General features: G+C 33.0%; 1 protein-coding gene across 1 annotated transcript; it reads left to right on the forward strand.

Moving 5' to 3' along the window:
• Positions 1 to 6,806: 6,806 nt before the first annotated feature.
• On the forward strand, positions 6,807 to 18,351 carry LOC132748008 (glycine receptor subunit alpha-1-like; the record flags this gene model as incomplete). Its single annotated transcript, XM_060737546.1, has 9 exons — positions 6,807 to 6,938; positions 10,426 to 10,529; positions 12,270 to 12,334; positions 12,518 to 12,585; positions 13,993 to 14,222; positions 16,806 to 16,888; positions 17,094 to 17,231; positions 17,567 to 17,886; positions 18,307 to 18,351. Coding segments are annotated over exons 2-9 (1,038 nt in total), but the record flags the coding sequence as incomplete, so codon positions are not given.
• Positions 18,352 to 22,794: the final 4,443 nt, after the last annotated feature.

Genomic DNA, 22,794 nt, shown 5'->3' on the forward strand with positions numbered 1-22,794 from the left:
CAGTACATACGATTTTTCTACACTTTATACAACTTTGCCACATAAATTAATCAATGATAAACTAATTTCCCTAATTCAGAAAACTTTTGCACGGGAAAAAGTTACCTTTCTAGCATGTAATTCGAACAAAGCTTTCTTTACTAACGGTATTGTTAAACATTATACTATGTGGACCTGTGACGAAGTTTGTAGAGCACTCTCTTTTCTTTTAGACAACATTTATATCAGGTTTGGTAATACCCTATTTAAACAGATCATAGGAATTCCTATGGGTACTAATTGTGCACCCCTGGTCGCCGATTTGTTTTTGTACTGCTATGAAAGAGACTTTATGTTGAGTCTCTCTGAAGAGAAACAACAAGATGTTATAGTCGCATTTAATAATACTTCCAGATACCTTGATGATATTTTTAATTTAGATAATCCTTATTTTGATCTAATGGTGTCTGACATTTATCCGCATGAACTACAACTTAATAAAACGAACTCTTGAAATTTTAGTACATCTTTTTTGGATCTTCATATTACTATCAACAACAATTCTATTCACACGAAAATTTATGATAAAAGAGATGACTTTGACTTTTGTATAGTTAATTATCCACATTTGGATGGAGACGTACCCCATGCAACATCCTACGGGGTTTATGTTTCTCAGTTAATTAGATTCGCTAGAGCTTGTAACAACGTAAAGGATTTCAACGAGCGGAATATTTTTATTACCAGCAAGCTTCTAAAACAGGGCTACCGCTATCATAAATTACGAAAATATTTTACTAAATTTTACAATCGTAACTTTGATTTAATTTCTAAATTCAGTAGTGATTTAAAAACTCTTCTGCGACAAGGGATTAGCCAGCCTGGTTTTTATGGCGATGTGGTTTACAAACTTCGTAAGATTTTGAGTCATGGTAATTTTTCTGCTGTTTGTACTATAATTATTATACGTTTTATCAAAAGAGGTTATGACCCTACTATTTTAAGACATACTGCATGTTTAGTGTTTAACCCTTTTACAGTTGGACACTACGCTTTCCTCTTTTGATTGCATCTGACGGACCAAGTGGGAGACTCTATGATGGATAGTTCGTAAAGCCCTTTGGGACTGAATTGTCTTAATGTTCGTCTTCTGCCTTGCTTCGTCGGGCCCTTGTCGGTGATTTTCTTGTTGCTCTGTCTTCCTTTAGAACATTGAGTACTTTTGTTATGGTCATTGGGTTTACTTTTATATGTTTCTACATGATCATTTTAGTGTTTACTTATTTAACCTTTTGTAACCATGACAACTGTTAGAATTTCACTTGGCGGGGATTCATTTTATTTACACTGTCTCGTTTATAGGAACATGGTGGGGCTAAGAGCGAGGTTTGGTGCACCATTAACCGGTTTAAACTCCCCAGCAGTCATTATTATGCTGCTGACCGTTCCAAGGCGGCGCCCCACTGTGTTCCTCAGATGTATGTCTATGTTGTTTCATACTGTTTTGGTGACACTTTTGCTTGTGTCCCTTGTTGTTTTCTCGTCTACGGTAAGTATCTTCCCCATTGCCTCTAGTTTTTATTTCTTTGATTAACCCCCAGGCCCCCTTCCCCCCGGTCTCCTGTCCCCTTCCCCTTTGTTGGCCTATTATTATTTTCTTTGAATTCCTCATCAGTTACAAATTATTTATCATTTAATGATTAACGTGTCGTTGCCCTGTCCTTTTTGTGTTTGGGGTCCGCCTGGGCTCCTTGCCATTGGTTCTTGTTGCTGGGTCATATGGGGGTTGCGTTCATTGAATGCCGCCTTTCCTTGTTGATCTTGTTTTTCATATTTTTTTTTTCGAAGATGATGGAACGTACAAAATGTGTAAACTGGAATAAACTAAATCACAAAAGGCGATTTAAGGTGTTCAGCGGACTCCTTTAAAATCTGTTATCATCTGAAGCTTTTTTTTTTTAGACATTTGATTGCATCTATCCAACTTTGGAAATGGAATTCAATGATTGGGCATTAGCTATTACATGTATATAGGCAGATGATAAGGTAGGGACGTCTTTTGCAGCGCTTGTAATTAATTGCTTATTTGTTTGTTTCATTTTACGCCTTTTCCAAACATAATTTCGGTCATATAGGCTGGTAGTTTCGTAACCATCGTTTCTGGAGAGTTACACCAGTACTGGAATACCTTCCTCCGCTTTAAACTACAATAGCATCTCCCGGGGATCGAACCCACGCCAGAAAAGAAACTGGATTAGAAGTCATTGACTCTAACCCCTCGACCACGGAGGCGGTCGCCTGTAATTTATGATTGATTTATAAATATGTATATTCTTTTGCTTTTTAACATTATTTATGTATCTCTTTGATCCCTTATGGAAGAAAAAAGGGTTGGATTTAAATTATTTAATTATTGTAGGTTTTTATTTGCTAAATAATGTCAACATTTATGGTAAATATGATACGAGATACTTTTGAAGTTTAATAAAATAAAAACTACACAGTAAAAGTATTTTATATTTCGCATGATCAACCAATATACCTTTAAGAAAATTTAGGCAAACTTTGAAAACAGCCCGATTTTAGGTATATTTTGAATAAGGCATTATATATAGTAAAGTGGTAAAAAAAGTGTTTAAGTGGGTGGGTAGGGTAGCATTTTTATACATATTAAGAATATTTTGGTTAGAAACAAACATTTTGCTTGAATGTGTAATTTGTTACCTGAATGTCATTATTTGTTTCTTAATAATGGGCGAAAGAAAAACATTTTTAATAACTCATAAATCACACGGTAAATTTTATTTAATTTTTTTCATACAGGTGACCTTGAAGACATATAACTGTCCAATGTTGTCATTTTTACAGTTCCTTATGGTGCCCATTACCCATGCTGTACCTTAAGTGTTGAGAATTAAATACCACTCAAGCCGGTGCTAGGGCTTGTGAGGGATGGTGCACATATTCATTGTCCCTCATGTACAGACTCAATCAAACCGAGTCTGCAATTCTCTTGTAGTTTTGTTGTGATTAATGCTTCCGAGGCATTACTTTGCTTCCAGAGTTGTGTAAGAATTCAATAAAGAATGAGAAAAAAATTACCCTTGTATCAAGTTATTCTAAAACTGTTTATTAAACACAGAACCCAAATAGGATCTAAAACTTAATACAAACTATTATTCTACTCTGTAAGTGTTATGTAGGTACTTAAGGCACAAGTAACTCATGGCATTATTATGCTTCCGATAATGATAAAGACCTATGATAAACTGAAACGTTTATTATTTATCAAAAGGCAGTGAAACCTTTATGAAGCATGCGACAATGAGTTTAGTCCCTCTTTACAGCAAACGTTTATACGTATCGTGTCAATATTAGAAAATATAAGTTTGTAAAAGTGCCATTTAATGTCAGTAAAACAGTGTTAATAGAACTCCGTATTAAATATTCACCAATTAAACATACACTTTTCAAGAAATACAATATCAAACAGACCAAACTTTCTTATAGGTCTATGGTGTACCCTTCTATAAACAATTGTAATTCAAAGAGGTGTAGATGTTGCAACTTATTATCGTACATGTCTACTTTAACATTTACAATTAATAGCACAACATTTAATACATTTTTTTACTCTGATATAGACTGAAAGTCAACTCATTTTATTTATGTGTTAACATGAAATACTCCAGGTTGCGGCATTCAGTATGTTGGGTAAAACGGACGCTTTCTTAACATTAGATTCCGAGAACACTTCTATAAAATGAGAAATCGAAGCAAATTTACATCTCTTTTATATTAACACTTTAGAAAAGCTGGCCATTCTTTTAAACATGTAACAACTCAGCATCTGGTTTTGAAGTAAAAGCCAGACATTTTTAGCTGAGTTGAAATGAATTAAAAATTTACAAACCCCTTTTCAAATTTGCCTTAATGGCAATATCTTTCAACAAGGATATATTTCTAAAGATCCAAGTATTGACATTTTTTTCTATTCTTAACATTCGAAAGTTATGCTATGTTATCACGTCTAATCTTTCTTTTGTTTCGGTCTCTTAAAGTTTTAGACGAAGAAGCTGATAACATAGTTATCCGAACTGATCGTTTACATACGAAAATCTACCTTATATGAATTTTACACAGCATATTTTAAGACCTGATATCGACACCACCGCTGAACATGACGGGCACTTTCTGAAATACACTTTTCTAAACAAAGGTATTGATTTCATCGATTTACCTAGTATATTTCTTGATAAACGCGTTACCGATATTTCAAAAAATCTGAGATTACCAATTATGTGCTATATATATATATATATATATATATATATATATATATACATATATATATATATATATATATATATATATATATATATATATATATATATATATATAATATATATATAAATTGTCTCTGACCTAGAGTCTTATACACCAATTAGTTTGAAATTGCTAAAGTTATGTTACTTGAATTTTGGCCGTATTATCACTGGTAATTTTGATAAAATAGACGGCAAGGGAATTCGTCATATATTTCTTAAAGGACAATTCCTTCCGATATTAATTTTAATGTTTGTCAAAGTCAGATAGCTGAATCGATCGAGGACTTATCTTTAAAATAGTGTTGTGCAAAAATGCTGATAATAATGCACTTAATACATTGAAAGATACTATTTTTAATATTAATGAATCACGTTTCGAAATTTGTCGTGGGAATGAACATGTTTTACCACTTACACATAGACTTACTTTTCGGCATCTTAGAAAGGATGAATAAGCGTTCCACTGTAAAATTGTTTTAGTTCCGGTTGACAAGTCGGCAAATAACATAATCATCATATGACGTATTAAATATATAAATGTTTTACAAAATGACCTAAACAGCACTTATGCTTATTCTAAATTTCTTCTTTCTGAAAGAGATATTGTAAACCATTCTAACACGACCCGCATTTTTCCCTATTGAAAATAGAAGAACTGAAAGTGTGTGTTAATATGCTAAAAAGTATCTGTTTGACGTTCTATATTTAGACATGTGACGTAATCATTATTCATGTGACAAAACCACTTCAAATTCCGACGCGCTGACATTAAATACGGAAACAAATCAGGCGCAATTTTGCTAAATATCAGGTACGGCAGGATTTATTTGTTGATGTCGTGTTAGAATCGAAATAATATATCCAAATCAGTGATTTTATTGCCGGATAACATCACTGTTGTTCGGATGCGAATCATTATATCACTCGGGCTACGCCCCCGTGATATTCTTCCCCCAATCCGATGTTATTGAGCGATAAAATCACAGTTTGGGATATATTATTTCTTAATCATACTTCTAGTATTTTTAACTTTAAAGTACGGGTTGATGAGAAAAAGCTTAACCTCCCTTTAATGTATGGGATTCCAAAATAACATAAACATCAATATAAAGCCCGCTTAATTGCTGATTCTTCATCTTGTGCTACCAGTAATCTTTCTATTTTATTGACTTCTTGTCTTACTGCCGTCAAGACGCGTGTCATTAGATACTGTTAAACAGTTTATAAAAATACGGGCAAACATCTTGTTTGATTTGTTAAAAATTCATCTGAAATTTTAGATTAGTTAAAAATTGTCAATTATCAAGCTTCACCATCGTAGTTCAGATTTAGTTTTAAAAATAAATTGTAATTTAAAAACTCTTTTATGACTAGGTATTAGCAAACCTGATTTCTACGGAATCATGGATCATGGTAATTTTTCATCTTAAGAGAGGTTATGGCCCAATAATTTTAAGGTATACCGTATACTTGGTGTTAAAACCTTTTATAGTTGCTAACTACTTTGCACTTTTAATAACATCTGACGGACTAAGTGGGAGACTCTATGATGGACAGTTCTTAAAGTCCTTTGTGATTGAATTGTCTTAATTGTCGTCGTCTGTCTTGCTTCGTCGTGCTCTTGTTGGTGATTTTCTTGTTGCCCTTCCTTCCTTTAAGGCATCGAGTACTTTGATAATGGTCATTAGACTGTACCTTTTCCTACATATTTACATAATCTTTACGTGTTTTATTTATTTTTTCCAATGTTACCATGACCATTATTTGAATTTTACTTGGCGGGGATAACTTTTATTTACACTTTCGTGTCATTTAGCAACATACTGGGGCTTAGAGTGAGGTTTGGCGCGCCTTAAATCGGTTTATACTCCCAAGTGATTAAACCACAACTGTTCCAAGGCGGTACCTATCTGTGTTCCTTTACGTGTTTCCCATGTCTGTTTTCGTACTTGTTTTGAATGTTTACATATTTTGTGATGTCTACCTTATTGTAATGTCGTTTACGGAAGGAATATTCTCACCCCTCCCCCATCCCATTTTTACCCCTTCCCCTTTTCGCTCTTACAACCCTTTTCCCTTTTATTACCATATGGGCCTGTTTTGATTTATATTATTGCACACATTACATGCCCCTTTCCTTCCAACCCTTATGACAACTCTGGGTTCAGTTTGGTGTTTTCTGGGTGCCTGCTCGGGTGTGTCGGGGGCTGCGTCATGTGAACGCTGCTTTTGTCTTGTTGGTCACTATCTTTGTTTTTTAACAATGTTATAATAGATAACCAATAATATTCTATATCTCAATTAGAAAAACATGTGTCCTAGTATACATTTACATTTTGCAGCGTCTAATGTAATATTGTAATAAAAACTATAATATTACCATCACCTTACATTTTCAACTGCCACAGAAAAGTGTTTAGTTATCCAAGTAGTACTACATAAAATTTGATAATGTTTTAGTGACATATACCATATTGTTATTGTAACGAATGTAAATATTCAATAGACACCGGTTGGATATGTTGTTTCTTGCATTGCTCGCTCTGTTATCTGGTCGACTTTGTACTGTTTAACGTATTCTACGACCCTCCTTACAACATTTGACAAGATTCATCTTCAGAAAGTTGTCAGGTAAGTATCTCACTTATTTTGATTTAACATATTTTATAAATAATAATTTGGTGATTATATTGTCTTACTACAACTATTTTGGCATACGCTTTGAATGTTTCCGATTATTTGAGAAGAAGAAAAACATATAAGGCTCTTCAACTATTCATCTAACTGATCAGTTAGATTATAAGATTATTTTCTCTGTACTTGAGTGTAGAGGTTTATCATGGTTGATTTGGTTTCCATTTTTTCCGCAATACATACATACATGTATATGTCAATATAACTATTTTTCCAGACATGTTTGGCTTGGTTGTGATATAATTATACATTCACTGCCTAATGATAGATGTATTAATAGTTAGTAAGCAAGAAAGTGAGTCAGGCGGTCAGTCAGCAAGTCAGTTACTAATTAAGTATGTAAAAGTAAGTCAGTCAGTCAGTCAGTCAGGAAATCAGTGAGTAAGCCAGTAAGTCAATAAGTCAGTAAACCAGTAAGTCAGTCAGTTAATCCGGAAGTAAGTAAGTAGGTAGGTAGGTAGGTTTTTTTGTTTGTTTTGATTTTGTTTTACGTCACATCAACACAATATAGGTCATATCGCGACGTTCCAGCTTTACATGTGGAGGAAAACCTCAGGTGCCCTTCTGTGCATTATTGCAGGCACGAACGGGCACCTGAGTTGAACCAACGACGTTCTGTAAGGTCGGTTGGTCGGTCGGTCGGTCTGTAGGAAGATCGTTCGGTCGGTCAGTAGGGTAGGGTAGGGATAAGGGTTAGGGTAGGGTTGGGTGTAGGGTTAGGAATAGGTTAGGGTAAGGTAGGGTAAGGTTTGGTAGGGTAGGTAGGTAGGTTTTGTCACATTAAACCTCAGCAATTTATCATTTTTTTCATTATTATATAAATGATTAACATTGGGTAAAGCAACTCTTAATATGACATCAATTGTAGCGAAACGCACGCATAATGGTATTGTTTAGAAGTACACTATGTCATATATTCTTACTGCTTATAATAATGACCAAAAAATATAGTAAACTTCCTGGTTTGTTTGTATGTATTCGTGTAAAGAAAGAACACCACGATAAGAAGATTGCATATAACATCATCGTATTCTTCAGACTGTAACAAAGAAAAAAATGTTAAATAAATATGCAATTCTTAAAAAGGAAATACAAGCAAAATTTTTAATTCTTCGTTTTGAATTTTTCATTCTTTAATCTATAAATGTCCTCACAGTAATTACACCAAGCAGTCAAAGGAACACATTTTTTTCTCCTTATACAGAATAAAATGGTGGCTCCCTACCTTGACCAACGTGGGTCAGGTTAGAGCGTTCAGAGTTCACAAAAGTTGTTATAGTGAGCTCTTGAAACGTTAAAGAACATGTCAAATGAATGAACTTGTTTAAATCATACAATGTCAAAGATAGCTGTTGTGATTTTGCTGTGATTTCAACTACCATGTGATTTTGCTGGCGTCAACATATATAAATGTGTTTACGCTTAAAACCCAAAATATATAGCATGTATACAGAAATTCATGCTGGGACTTTAAAACATATCATTTTAGCGTAATTGGGGTACATAAAATCATTGTAATATTTGGTCATTAATTTGTCTGAGTTTCCTTTTAAACAGTAACATATCTACAAATGATACTGTAAGTCAGTGTAATTGGTTTACAGTTTTACAGTTTCATAACAGATAAAGGCTGAATAAATGTTAATGTTTCCACTTTTAAGCTAAAATTGGTTTAAACATTTTGAACATTAAATGGATGTTATCAAACAATTTCTTACTCTATTGCTATATGTTCTATCTGTTTCTCATCTTAGAGATTAAATAAGCAAGACTTTGTGCCCTATTCATAATCCACTTAAAATCGTGTGATAATATTCGCTAGTTTTAAACACATTGAAGTTGTTATCTTGTTCAAGTAGTTTGCTTGTAGGTCATTTATTTTATCTTACAGCCATCTTCAAAGCTCCGTGAAACATAATATCTATATATATATATATAAATGAACACACAAAAACTAAAGTAAATTAATAAATACATGAATGAATAAATGAATATATAAATACATACTATATTATTTATTTCAGCATTGTCATATTATGAAGTCAAAGGCAAATAATGTATTCATTGTTTTGTTTGCTGTATTGAAATGTGTTTTACTTATTAGAGATAGCTTCATAAATAAAATCGTTGACATCTACGGGTCGCTGGTTTGGTTCTCGGTTAAAGCAAACTGTCTCCGTTAGTCTTTAATTACTTGTCCATCCTCGATGATTGAGATATTGCGTTGTTCTCGGCGATGACTCTGAATATAATGTCATTGGTAGTCGGCCGCCTTCAGAGAATTTGATTTGATATTATTATTATTGTTGTTGTTGTTGCTGCTGCTGCTGCTGCTGCTGCTGCTGCTGCTGCTGCTGTGTTGTTGTTGTTATCGTCGTCGTCGTCGTTGTTGTTGTTATAAGAACACAGTGAAATTGAAACAGAATCCGACTATTAAAACATTTCTAAAACTTGCATTTTTATAGACCAATTATTTTATGCATGCATGATAAGGGATTCCTATCATAAATATCAATATATTTGCCCCTGCAGTTCGTTCTTAACTAAAATTGTTTTCAAGTGCAAATAACTAAATTCAAGCCAAACCTACTGCTACACTTGTAATTGAAGTTTTACCCAGAATTTTCCTATACACTTACAGGTTAGTGTCAGTTTTTATAAAACCTTACTTATTAATGAGGAATTATCTTGTTCATGGTTTTTAGTTTTATCAATTAAATATTTTTCACAGGATAGATGCAATTCCGTGAGGCGGATCACAACTTGTAATATTTTTGATTTAACGAACATTCATGATGTTCGATGTTTCATTAAATATTTTGTTATTGTTACTACTTGAGTGATGTTAGATTCTTCATTAAATATAAATCGAAATCAAAATCGTTGTTTTATAGAGGATTATTGAATTTTGCAAGAGGAGAATACATGTAGCGTCATTGCAGTCGTAAATGCAAGGAGGTGATAATGTTTTAGATTTAATTACATTATTCCATTTGGCCCTGCAAAATGTAACCATATACTAGGTCATAAGTGTTTCTGAAAGATAATATATTATAATTAGATATTCAATGTTACATTGTTAGCTAGCTTACGGAACGTCGATGGTTCTACTCAGGTGCCCGTTCGTGTTAGAATAATGCACGGAATGGCACCTGAGGTCTTCCTCCACCAGTAAAGCTCGAACGTCGCGAAATGACCTATACTGTGTGGATGTGACGTTAAACCAAAAAACAAACAAACAAACTGACATTGTTAAATTATGTTTTAGTGACATCGATCATATTAAACTCATTTGTGTAATATTGACACAATACGTACACACATCTGTTGTGAAGTACCATTGAACGCTTTGTCTCATGTTTGATAAAGGTTAATAACCTTTCTTATATAAACTGACAATGAAATATATCGTTTCAATTTTCAGGTCTGAACAAACAAAATGATGATTGTATATCGACAGTTCTATTGTCAATGCCTTCTGATCCTATCGGTGACCAGTGCCTACTGTGCGTACATAGAACCTACCAGGTAATTAAATATGCTGTAATATGTTTTGTTTAACGAAAACCGGTTAAGCGGGCGGGTTTCAACTATTGGTTTCCACTCAAATAATTAATTCTGTTACCTTTGGCCTTTTGGCATTTAAATACTTATATCAAGTGGCAGCTTGGGATCACAGTCAATGCCATTGTTGTAAAAATACAAAATTAGTTTTTGGTCTATTGATACCAACCTTAGTGTATGGGTAGATAATATCAAGACAAAGCTAGCGATTGCTACCCAGCTGTCTGTAATTAAGGTCAAAATCAATGTTGCCGAAAAAATGTTTCCTCTTATCACTGTTGCTAAAAATATCAAATTTGTTTCCGCTCAATAACTTGAGTTTGCTATAGCTTATTGGGATCTTACAATTGATACCCAGATGTTTGAATCATTGGAAAGGTCAATGTTGCTAAAATAAAAATTCAGTTTCCATGTTATTACAACAGATTGATGAGACCTTAAACTTGGTGTGTTGGTAGCATATTTGATGTCGTAATTCGAGATTGCAACCCATGTGTCTGTGATCAAGGTCAATTTAAATGTTCCCAAAAATAGAAGTTGTGTTCCACTCAATAACTTTAGTTGTGTTAGCCACTTGACACTTAAATTTGTGTTTTGGTAGCTTATATCAAGAGGCATATTGATATTGCTACAAATATTTGGTTTAAGATTTCACATTATATTTACCTTGGTTTAGAATTAGGTGACCTAGATTAAGATCAAGGTCATTGGTGCTAAACATGGAACCTGAGTTTCCGCATAATAACTTGAGAAAGCAGCTATAACCTTTTGACAGAAAATTAGGTGTAAAAGTAGCTATAAGGAGCAACTTGGAATTGCTACCCACATGTCTATTAATTTTGCCAATGTCACTGTTGCCATTTATAGAAATTCAGTTTATACGTAACAAGAGTTTGTTTTGACCTATTGACACCAAACGACCTGTTTGGGTAGCTTATATTACGACACAGCTTGGATTTGTTGTTTACATACTTTGGAGCAAGGTCATAGTCATTTGCTTACAAAAGAATGTTTAGCTTCTACTCAATAACTTTGGTCCACTTTGACCTATTGATACTTTACTCGGCATGTGTCTAATTTACATAAAATACAGCCTGGTATTGTTACTCAGACAAGTAAATTGTATATTTTTGTTTTGAACTACTGAAAACATCTTTCTGTGCTGGTATAAATAACAGTATCATTTTTAACTTACAGCCATTCTTCATTTTATTCCTAAGTCCTAGTCATATCAATACTTGTTCTTTGAAAACCTGATTTACTGCGTATTTCTTATACTAACCAAGACAGATATATCAAAACGAAAACTGTTGAAATGTGTGTTTGAATTTGTCTCTTAAGAAGGACGGGTTTTTTCCATTTAACGTGTCATTCTGATATTTCCCTGAGGGTTTGAAGCAAATTTTCTAGGAAAATACAAATCTAGTCATGAAACACAGGTGAAAAAACAGCAACTTTGTGAATCAGACAAATTATCTTGGCATAGCGTTTATATCTTATGAACAGTCTAGACACATGCATATGGAGGAAGCGCAGTCCCAACATGTAATAGTGCATGCATCTCGATTTGATGGTGCGATTATTTCATGGCCATTTGTTTCTGTTTGAAACATAAATTTCATTACATAAAGGTACCTACACAAAAATACCAACAAACATTCGAAAAGCTATAGCTAACAAAAATACCATAAATGTTCATTTCAGGAATGATCTTATGCGTTATCTTTTGGAAGAAGCAGATTATGACCATAACTTCCCACCAAGTTCAGGTATTTTCCTACATATCAACTTTGTTTTTAATAAGAAGTTTTTATGATGTTATTCTCCATTTATAAAATGTTGAATAATGTTAAGGTGTGTCTTACTAATGAGACTGCAATCTTTCAATGTGTGTCTTATTTTTTATAAAAATAAAGATATGCTTACTTTGTATCCATTCACTTACTTTACAGATAATGTTACAAATGTTTCTGTTCAACTTTACATCACTGATTTTAACTCGGAGAGTGATAAAGACAGGGTGAGTATTATATTGTATTCATTTCTATTTCTCTTAACGTGCATTTTGATTACTTATGCAACAATTAAATCATTAACATAAGGCGACTACTCGTTTTGGCATAAATGGCTTTCCTCTCTGTAACTACTTGCTCCGACTCGCTTTGGATTTTGGTTAAAATCTATAGATTGTGAGTTCAAATATACAGATGAACAGCTTAGCCTTTTTCAGTAAAAAAAGTATTAAACATCTACTAGTGAACCTATACCGAAAGACGAAATAGCAAGAATTCATTCTGAAAAAGCCATATGTAAAATACTTTGTTGATTTTAAAGAATGTCAACAGTTCCACCTTAAGTAACAGTATAGTTCTTGGAAATTGTAATGCAGCTAACGGTTGTTTTAGCGTTCATTGGGTGCCGCCTGTCCTTGTTGATTTTGTTTGTCATATTTATGGCTTTTATTTATAACTTTCTGCATTTTAGAATATGGGGCTATTGAAAATTTACAGTTGCCCATATCTTTATATATTAAGAAGTAATATATTTTAAGATGAACTTATTTACCTTTTGGTGGAGCAAATAAATACGACGTTAAATACAATAATTGTTTTATCGATGTATATAAACATTTTGACAGAGTGTGTGTACTTCCCTTACTTCTGTGATGACTTGGTCATGTACTTAAAGTAACTGAGTCTGTAATTTTCATGTTGTTTTCTGTTTTTAATGCTTCCTAGGAATCACTTGATTCAAGATACATAACTAATTTATCAGATACTTTTAAAGTAAATTGGTCTTCATTTGACACATCATTTGACATATTGACAGAATAAAATATACTATCTGAGTATTCTTTTTTCTTTTTTGGTCTAAGTAATTTTGTTTGAACATTTTATATATCATTTTTATCGTTCTAGAACATTTGGTTGACTGCTATATAAATATATGTCATATTGGTAGATATATCTCAAACTTGTTAACATATTCAGTGAATAATTCCAATATGTCTAAAGTGAATACTATCAATGAAGTTTACTGTAAGAAAACGTGCCTTCCATTATAAACAAAATTCACTGTAAATATGCATTCACATTAATCTTACTTTTATCACCTTTGAACATATAGCAATATGCTTTTATTTGCAATATTTTTAGTGTTCTTAAAATAAAAATTGTATTAAATTTTGTGATACTTTTATATGTTCTGTCACAATATATGTTCTAAAAAATAAGAGTGACATATTACAACAAACGATACATGATATTTAAAATATATAAAAGACAAAGCAACAAGAACAGCTGAAATATTTTTTTCGTCAAATTAAATTTTCATTTTCATATAATAGACATCTTATAACATATCTCTTCAAATGGTGTCTTACGTTATGTAAATAGACAATTAAATGTTAATTTGATATTTTTTTAAGGAAATTGAGTTTACACTCTACCTTCGAATAAATTGGACAGATCCACGACTAGATTATACCAGAAATGAAACAACATACGACGTCATCAACTTTGGCGATGATATGGTAAAACATCTTTGGATACCTGACTTATACTTTCTCAATGAACGACAGTCACTTTTACATGGTTTGTTTGAAAGAAACCAGCTGGCATACATTTACAAAAATGGAAGCGTTTTCTACAGTGGCAGGTACGACGTCTATTTACATAGCTGCCGAGTTTATATCGAACAGGCCAGTCATTGTAGATTAAACCCATATTTTAACTCGCTTAAGAAACAAGTATTAATTATTTGAAATATAACTTGAAAGAAAAATATTGTTTGAATATCTCCCTTAGATCAATAAACAATAAGACGCCTGTACCATGTCAGAAAAAAATACTTTATGTTATATCCAAAATTTACAATGACCAATCAGATTCCAAGCTTTCAGATTGTAAGTTTGGAATGGAATGGTCAATGTTATTTTTACATATACTTAGTTCTTCCCAATAAATTAAGTCAAACTGAAAAGGCCGGGAAAAAGAAATACTATTCAAAGTAATCCCGACCCGCATCAAATGAAGCGGATTTTCTCTCTCAGACACAAAAGTGGGCAACAGTATACAGTAAGGTTTTCTAATACCTTTTATGACCCAGTGACATATGAATATTTTAAAAGATTGTGGTTGTGGTTGATGGTTGTAGTTTTTATGCAAGATCACAGTTAAGTAACCGCATCGTCCCTGGACAGGCTATCAAGCGTAATCAGTACTAATCCCTTCATTTCGCAAAAACAATTTTTTTATGTACAGGGAAAGCAGGGGTACGTGCAATGACTTAAAAATGATTATTAAAAATCACAAGGTGAGTGTTTCTGCCCGCCCGGGAAATGAACCGTGTGGGCCCGTTTACAGCCCCAAACCCCCTACCCTTGGACTGAAAGACACTTCTTTTTAACGCTGATTATTGATATTAAAAAAAAACTATTTTAACTCACCCAGCAAAACCCAAAAAAAAAAATTTTCATATAAAATTGAAGTCAAAAATCGTAAGTTCTAACATATATTGAAAGGGAATTTTTTTTCCTTAAAAGGTATTGTAAATAAAATCAATTTTTTCCCTCTGGAGTATAAATCGGGGCGACATTTGTGTTGAAACATAATGATACATGAACAAAGTGCAAAATACTACTTTAAAAATTTAAAAATAAAATATTATTACAAACTTATACAACACCAACCCCAAAATTATATTTAATACATGAATAATATTCAGTTTATACAAATTGTATAAAAAACGGCAAAATCATCTTTATTGTGTATGCTATAAGAACGTTGTAATCTAGCATGTTCATAGTAAATATAAGTCTGTAAAGAAGCTTAATTCACCCATACATTTTTCTGTTATTCATATAATTAAATAAAATCAAGGAAAGAAAAGAAATGTGTAAGTTCAGTATTGTCAACATATTTACTTAATCCAGCAACATTCCAGCTGGCGAGGTTGAAACATGAATAATCATTTGAAGTCCTCTTTAAAATAATACCTTCTGACATTTAAGATACATGTATCTTTTAGATAAAAGGTAATACATTTTAGACTAAACACGGTGACAATGTGTAACGTTCATCTTTAAACATTATCTTAAAAGTAAATATGTTTGTGAAAGTTGAATAAACATTGACTATGACCAGTAGATAGTTAATATTGTTTTTCAGTGCAATAGGTCGAAGGCCAATGTGACACTCTTTGTACTATAAATATTTTCATTTAAAAACTTTATATGTGTTTAACTTTCTACAAAAAACAATAAATAAAACGTTTTTTTATTAAGACTGAAAACCGTTTAACTGATTTTCATTTGCCTGGTATACTTATCAATTATGATGAATAATACATCCTCGAAATAATACAATGACCGGCAAATCAATCATTTTAGTTGACAATATTGTGCCATCTAATATACTAAACTGCTGAAGTCACTGCTTTTGTTCAGACAGTAGGTACAGCAAAATTGTACATGATGAAATAGTCATACCTGAAGGTCTTGCTTGTGTGCAATATATCGGTGACTGGTGTTCATTTTGTTTTGTTGTAATACGTCATTCAGTCTCATAAATATTTTTGTCTTCAATCAAATACCATTTTTAATTCTACATTGATATTGTGTATGTTTAAACTAATGAACGGGACATTAAAATTTGTATGGTTGTGCTTTTTATCAAGTGTTTAATATTTTCACTTTCACTTTTATTTCCTTTCAAATGACACAATTTGCAATGACAAAATCGATTTGTTTAGTTTCTTAAAACCTCAAGTGTGTGTTAGAATATATTTTTACAGTACATGCATTTGAAAAGAAGTGAGGAAAAAAACATTGATCATGGCAGCTTTCAAAATGCAATCAATTTGATGCACAGTTACAAAATGTTATAAAGAGGAAAAGAAAGATTGCAAAAAAATAAGATAGGTTCAATTGTTATAAAGTAAGTTTAAAAATGGAGTGCATTTGCCAAAAGTCAGAGTGTCGAAACAAATATGCAGTTATTTCAAACTATTTGCTAAAAAGTGTCGCATACATTCTTGCAAACAATAATTATGATAAAATACATTCTTGTGAAACGAACATGTGAAATTGATAAATTACTATATATTACAATGAAAACTAAAATGCAAATTTTGGAAAAAACTATAACAATAAGAAGTCAAACTGATGACTTATCTCATTATCATAGTAAATGTAATTATTTGTGTTTTCGTATTTAAACTTGATTATGATTTGTATTGTAGGTTTAACATAAAGTTACATTGTACAATGACTTTTGAGAAATACCCATTCGACACTCAAACATGTCCTATAGAAATTCAAAGCTGTAAGTATGTCTTTACATTTGAAGTCTATAAAGAAGAAAATACTGTTCAGGTTCTACTGAAATTACTTAGTAATACCAAGAAAAAATATGTTTGTTAGATAAATATGAATTGTGACTGACAGATTTCGCGTAGAAATGAATGATAGAGTGAGTTTTTTTTTTCATTTTATTTTTCAGTTTTATTAAAACGATTTTTATTTTGTAGATGCTTATTCGACAGATTATGTTCTTCTTCACTGGAATGGCGACCATGCCGTACAAATTGCACCATCATCTGATCCAATCAGACCTAAAATACCGTTACAGGACCAAAGCATAGAGACAAGATATACCTACCCAATAGGTAATAGCTTTGTGTTCAAATATATGTCCTTACCTAGAAAACAAAAATTGTATTTCACTCTAAATATCACATCAGATCTTGAATTTTAACATTTTTTTATATAAAAAACAAATGATGGTTTCAATAACTGCTATGTAGCTAAGTTTTGCTTTCAATTTTAAATAAAAAAAACGTACTGTATTGTCCCCGAAAACAGTCTTGTATTGAATTTTACTTCCTTTTTCTGCATGCTTTATATATACAATATGTTACTTTATATACAATTTATGTTTTGTGTTTCCATAATATTTTTTCATGCAAAAGATAAGTTTCACGAACAATTATTTTTATTGAAGCCGGAGAATTTTCAACACTAAGAACAGAAATACAAATACCACGTCCAAAGGGATCATACGATATGATGATAACAGTGCCTTCATCCATTCTTATTGTAACAGCGCTCACATCCTTCCTCCTTGGAGACAATATAACTCCTCGTATAGGTGTTCCTACGGGTACTTTGATCTCGTTGTTTGTACAGTGGTCAGGGACGTACTCGAGACTATCACTTGATTCAACAACGTTTTATTTAGATATATGGATGTGTGTACATTTAGCTTTTCTCGGACTCATTCTTTTTGTAAATGCCTGCATATGTCATTTCAAATATCGAGAGGTAAGGTTTTTACATACGCAAAAAAGTCCTTGAAAGTATTAAGCATGTGTCAACATTTAAAACAAAGTATACCGCTCGGCTGGGGTTTCTCAATTAAGAGCTGTGTACGAGTACGTTTATAAAGTCTATGACATACTGACAAGAAAATATAGAAGAACTTTATGGTAAACAAATAGAAAAATCACCGTATCTATCATTACACAAGATCTGACGAAGGTCTTAACGTCCACCTTCAAAACATTTTCCTCGCATATACAAAAGAAATATCGATATAATTGTAATAACATGCAGCCTCCTATCGCAACGTTTATCTTACATATGTGGTTCCAACATGTGTTTAATATTGTTTGTTTTCAAATTTTCCACATAAGTATGTCAATTAATTTTTTCAAACTTTCTTCGGTAAATATTGATTTTCAGGATGACAGAGACAAGAAAGATAACAGAAAGGCCGTTGCTACACAGGTACATGTTTAATTACAAATGTTATTTATAAATAATATATACTAGGACGAAAAAGAAACGCCGGGTACATAAAATATGCAACACATATTTTATTGCTTGGCCTAAAATAATGAAAATCGGTCAGATTTATATAATGCCCCATGTCGCCAGAGTTTGACAGCAATTTCTTGCCAACAGTAACATACACCCACTCGATTGGCCAGCATTCAGTCCAGATTTGTCCCCAATTGAACATTTGTGGGACGAACTGGATAGGAGGGTAAGGAGACGTCCAAATGCCCCACTAATCATGTCCAGCTCACACATGCCTTGCATGAAGAATGGAATAACATCCCCATGGCCATGATTAACACCTTCATAGTGAATTCCATGCATAGACGGATCAGGGCTGCCACAGCTGCGCATGGAGGACACACAAGATACTGATATGTCTGGTCGTGTTTCGCAAAACAAGAAGGGTCATCGTTAAAAGGGGGTATTTTTTCACATAATCAGCATCGGAAATCGATTGAAACTTCAACAGCTGGTTCCATACAGATGACATTTAATACAAAAATGAATATAATAATCCAATAATACAATTTATCCCTTACAACAATCATTATAGGTTACCCGGCGTTTCTTTTTCGTCCTAGTATATTTCGTATTTACGGAAAAGAGACGTTATGTCCGAAACACACTTTGTTCACCTATTTCCATTTTGAGTTCAGCGTGTACTGTGCATGTTATTGTCGTCAGCTTTTCCTTGTATAGATTTAATGATACAAGTCCTTTACGTGTTCAACTATTTTTTTGAGTGCAATTAAGAAATAATACTGGAACACCAAAAATTAAATTTATCAAATATTATTTCAAATTGCAGGTTCAATTTATAAGAAATATTTAACGTTCTATTAGAATTGAAGTCAGCAAAACAAGTGGCCCCCCTTTAGTTATAACTTAATTCATAATATAAAACAATATATTAAGATTCTTTGTAATTGCTTGAAGCAATTAGGCAGTGTTGGAAGGGAAATTGATCAATGGCTGATTTGCCGTTTATGAAGTATATTCTTTAGTAATATGCTCGATTTATTGTATCCATTGGAAGGCGATGTATCTTCAATCACTACTGTAATCGTATAGGTTTGTTTTAAAAAAATTGGTACCAACAATAAGCACAGTCAATGGTGAATCATAAATATAATCTATTTTTTACTCTCCCATCATACAAAACTTACAACGACGGTTGATTATGCAAACAGTCGTTTTCGTATATATTGCAAATTTATACTTCTGTAAGTCAAGAAAAACAACTCTAACAAAACTGAAAATTCACATGCAAAGGCCCAGGTACATAGCTTCACAATGATGTGAATCATTTTTCCTGTAATTTAGTGATGTTGATCATTATTCCTGTCATGTTGGTGCAGTTTTACTAACCCAAGCACTCAAGGAACAAATAACAACATAATGAAAAGATTTTTACTAAGTCAAGGGAAATAACTCTTCAAATAATGGATAAATCCACAAGCAAAACCCTAGGTGCACAACTACATATGCTGAGCAACCTTCCAGTAAGATTTGATGACTCTATGTCAAATCATTTTTGAGTTGCATGCAACAGAAATTGAAACTTGCAAAAATGTTTTAAGACAGGGACAATAACTCTAAAAATACTAGATAAATCCACACAAAAATAGTCAGGTGCACAACAACACATGCTGAACAACATTCTTTTTAAGATTCACGACTCTAGGTCAAATCCTTTTTGAGAAACATGCGACACAAGATGAAAATTGCAAAACTTTACAAAGTCAAGGGCCATAACTCTAAAATACTAAATAAATCCACACGAAAATACCGAGGTGCACAACTGCACATGCTGATCAACATTCCTGTTTAGTTTCATGACTCTAGGTCAAATACTTTTGAGGGACGTGCGACACAAAAGAGAACGGACGGAAGGACGGACGGACAATGGTTAATCTAAATGCCCGCCACTAAAGTGGGGGCACAGAAATCATATAAAGAAAACGTATTTATCCCCATGAACTACAGCTTAATGAAACTTACTCTTGAAGTCTTAGAACATCATTCATGGATCTTCATATTACTGTTAATAATAATAATTCTATTCACACAATATGATAAAATAGATGACTTTCAGTTTTGTATAGTAAAGTATCCTCATTTAGGCGGAGACGTACCTACGTAACATCTTACGGGGTATATGTTTTCGGTAAATTAGATTCGCTAGAGCTTGTAGCAACGTAAAGGATTTCAACAAGCGAAATATTTTTATTACCAGCAAACTTTTAAAGCAGGGCTATCGCTATCATAAGTTACGTTAATATTTACTAAATTCTACAATCGTAATTTTGACTTAATTTCAAAATTCAAAAGTGATTTAAAAACACTTCTTTGACAAGGGATTAGCCAGTCTGATTTTTTATGGCGATGTTATTTACAAACTTCGTAAGTTAATGGGTCATGGTGATTTTTCTGCTAATTTTACTAAATTCTTAAAAGTTTTATTAAAAGAGGTTTTGACCCTACAATTTTAAGACATACTGCATGCTTGGTGTTCAACCCTTTTACAGTTGGACACTACGCTTTCCTCTTTTGATTACATCTGACGGACCAAGTGGGAGACTCTATGATGGACATTTCTTAAAATAGAGAAAAACAGAATCCCTAAAGAAGGTCCAACATAACACAATTGAAAATGTTGCAGGCTCAGTTTGATTGAGCCTGTTCATGGACGGTATTGGAAAGTGCAAGTTACCGTCCACGCCCCCTAGCACCGGCTTAAGCAGAATTCAACATTTAACACGAACATGTTGAAATTTTGAATTTAGAAACATCCGCAGATGTGTTCATACGGCGGTTATCATGGAACCTTCAGTAGTGCCATTCCATGAAAAGCGGCGTATGGTCCCCAAGTAAAAGAATGCTTTTGCCCTAAACGAGAAAACAATGGGCAGAACTAAATAAAATGGAATTTTGAAATTTAATTTTAAAGCCTTTTGGGACTGAATTGCCTTAATGTTCGTCTTCTGTCTTGCTTCGTCGGGCCCTTGTAGGTGATTTTCTTGTTGCTCTTTCTTCCTTTTTCACAATGAGTATTTTTGTTATATTACAGAATGATAAACGTAAAACTTTATGACTTAAACTGTAAGTTTGTTCGTGTCATTCTGATTTTCTTATCTCTAAATAATGCACAAAATATTTGAAAACACTGTATGGAATCTGCCGTGTGGCAGCCGTAAAAAGTTGCCCCGTACTTCACTTCAGTGTTGTTATATTTTCTGGTCCTTCGGGATCATTGATGCCAACACTATAAAGTGTTGAGAATAGAGTACCGCTCAAGCCGGTACTAGGGGGCGTGAGGGATGTTGCACTTAATCATTATCCCTCATGTACAGACTTTATCAAACCGAGTCTGCAATTCTTATGTTATTTTGTTGTGATTGATGCTTCCGAGGGATCACTTTGTTTCCAGAATTGACTTTGTTGAGCAAAAACAATCATCTACATGTTTAACAAAAAAATCATTCACGTAAGATGTTCTTTTCATAAATAAAAAATATCATTAGTTAAAAACTCAATGAATATAATTTATTATCAATTTTAAATAATTTATTGTTTCATGTAGTCATAACACTTAGAACGTTAACTTTTAAGAACATAAAAATGTAACAAATAGAAGGAACCTATAAACATTCATATTTTCATTTCCTTTTCATTTTCAATTCATTTTCTAGCGAAAGCTTCCAAACACTAGATATTATGTGTCTATGTCGCTCATAGGTAATAAGCAGATAAAAGCTGTGTTAAGCCTTTTTGACACAGAACAACAGATCAAGGTATTTGGCTCTTTGAATAGGAATGAACTGATTCCTAAGGGACAAAAGGTCTAGTTGCTTTGTATTAATTTTGGAACGATGGAACCATCCTCAGCGCTAAACTACCAAAGCATCTCCCGGGGATCGAATCCACGCCAGAGAGGTAACTGGATTAGAAGTCATCGACTCTAACCCCTCGACCACGGAGGCGGTATAACAAACACTATAGAGTGTTGAGAATTGAGAACCACTCAAGCCGGTGCTAGGTGGCGTGAGGGATGTTGCACTTATTCATTATCCCTCATGTATAGACTCAATCAAACCGAGTCTGCAACTTTTATGTTATTTTGTTGTGATTAATGCTTCCGAGGGATCACTTTGTTTCAAGAATTTAATACTTCACAACAGGAACGATGGTTAGGAAACTACCCGCCTATATGACTGAAATACTGTTGGGAAAAGGCGTAAAAATGAAACAAACAACCAAACAAATTCTATAGTGTTGGCATCAATGATCCCGAAGAAACCAGAAAATATAACAACACTGAAGCCTGCATATCACAGATAAGACGTCAAAAGACAAATTTAATTTGAAAAGCAGTTCACATATCCTAAA

This window comes from Ruditapes philippinarum, unplaced genomic scaffold (genome assembly GCF_026571515.1).
Source record: "Ruditapes philippinarum isolate M1 unplaced genomic scaffold, ASM2657151v2 ctg6466_1_1_1_1, whole genome shotgun sequence".
Lineage (NCBI taxonomy): Eukaryota > Metazoa > Mollusca > Bivalvia > Venerida > Veneridae > Ruditapes > Ruditapes philippinarum.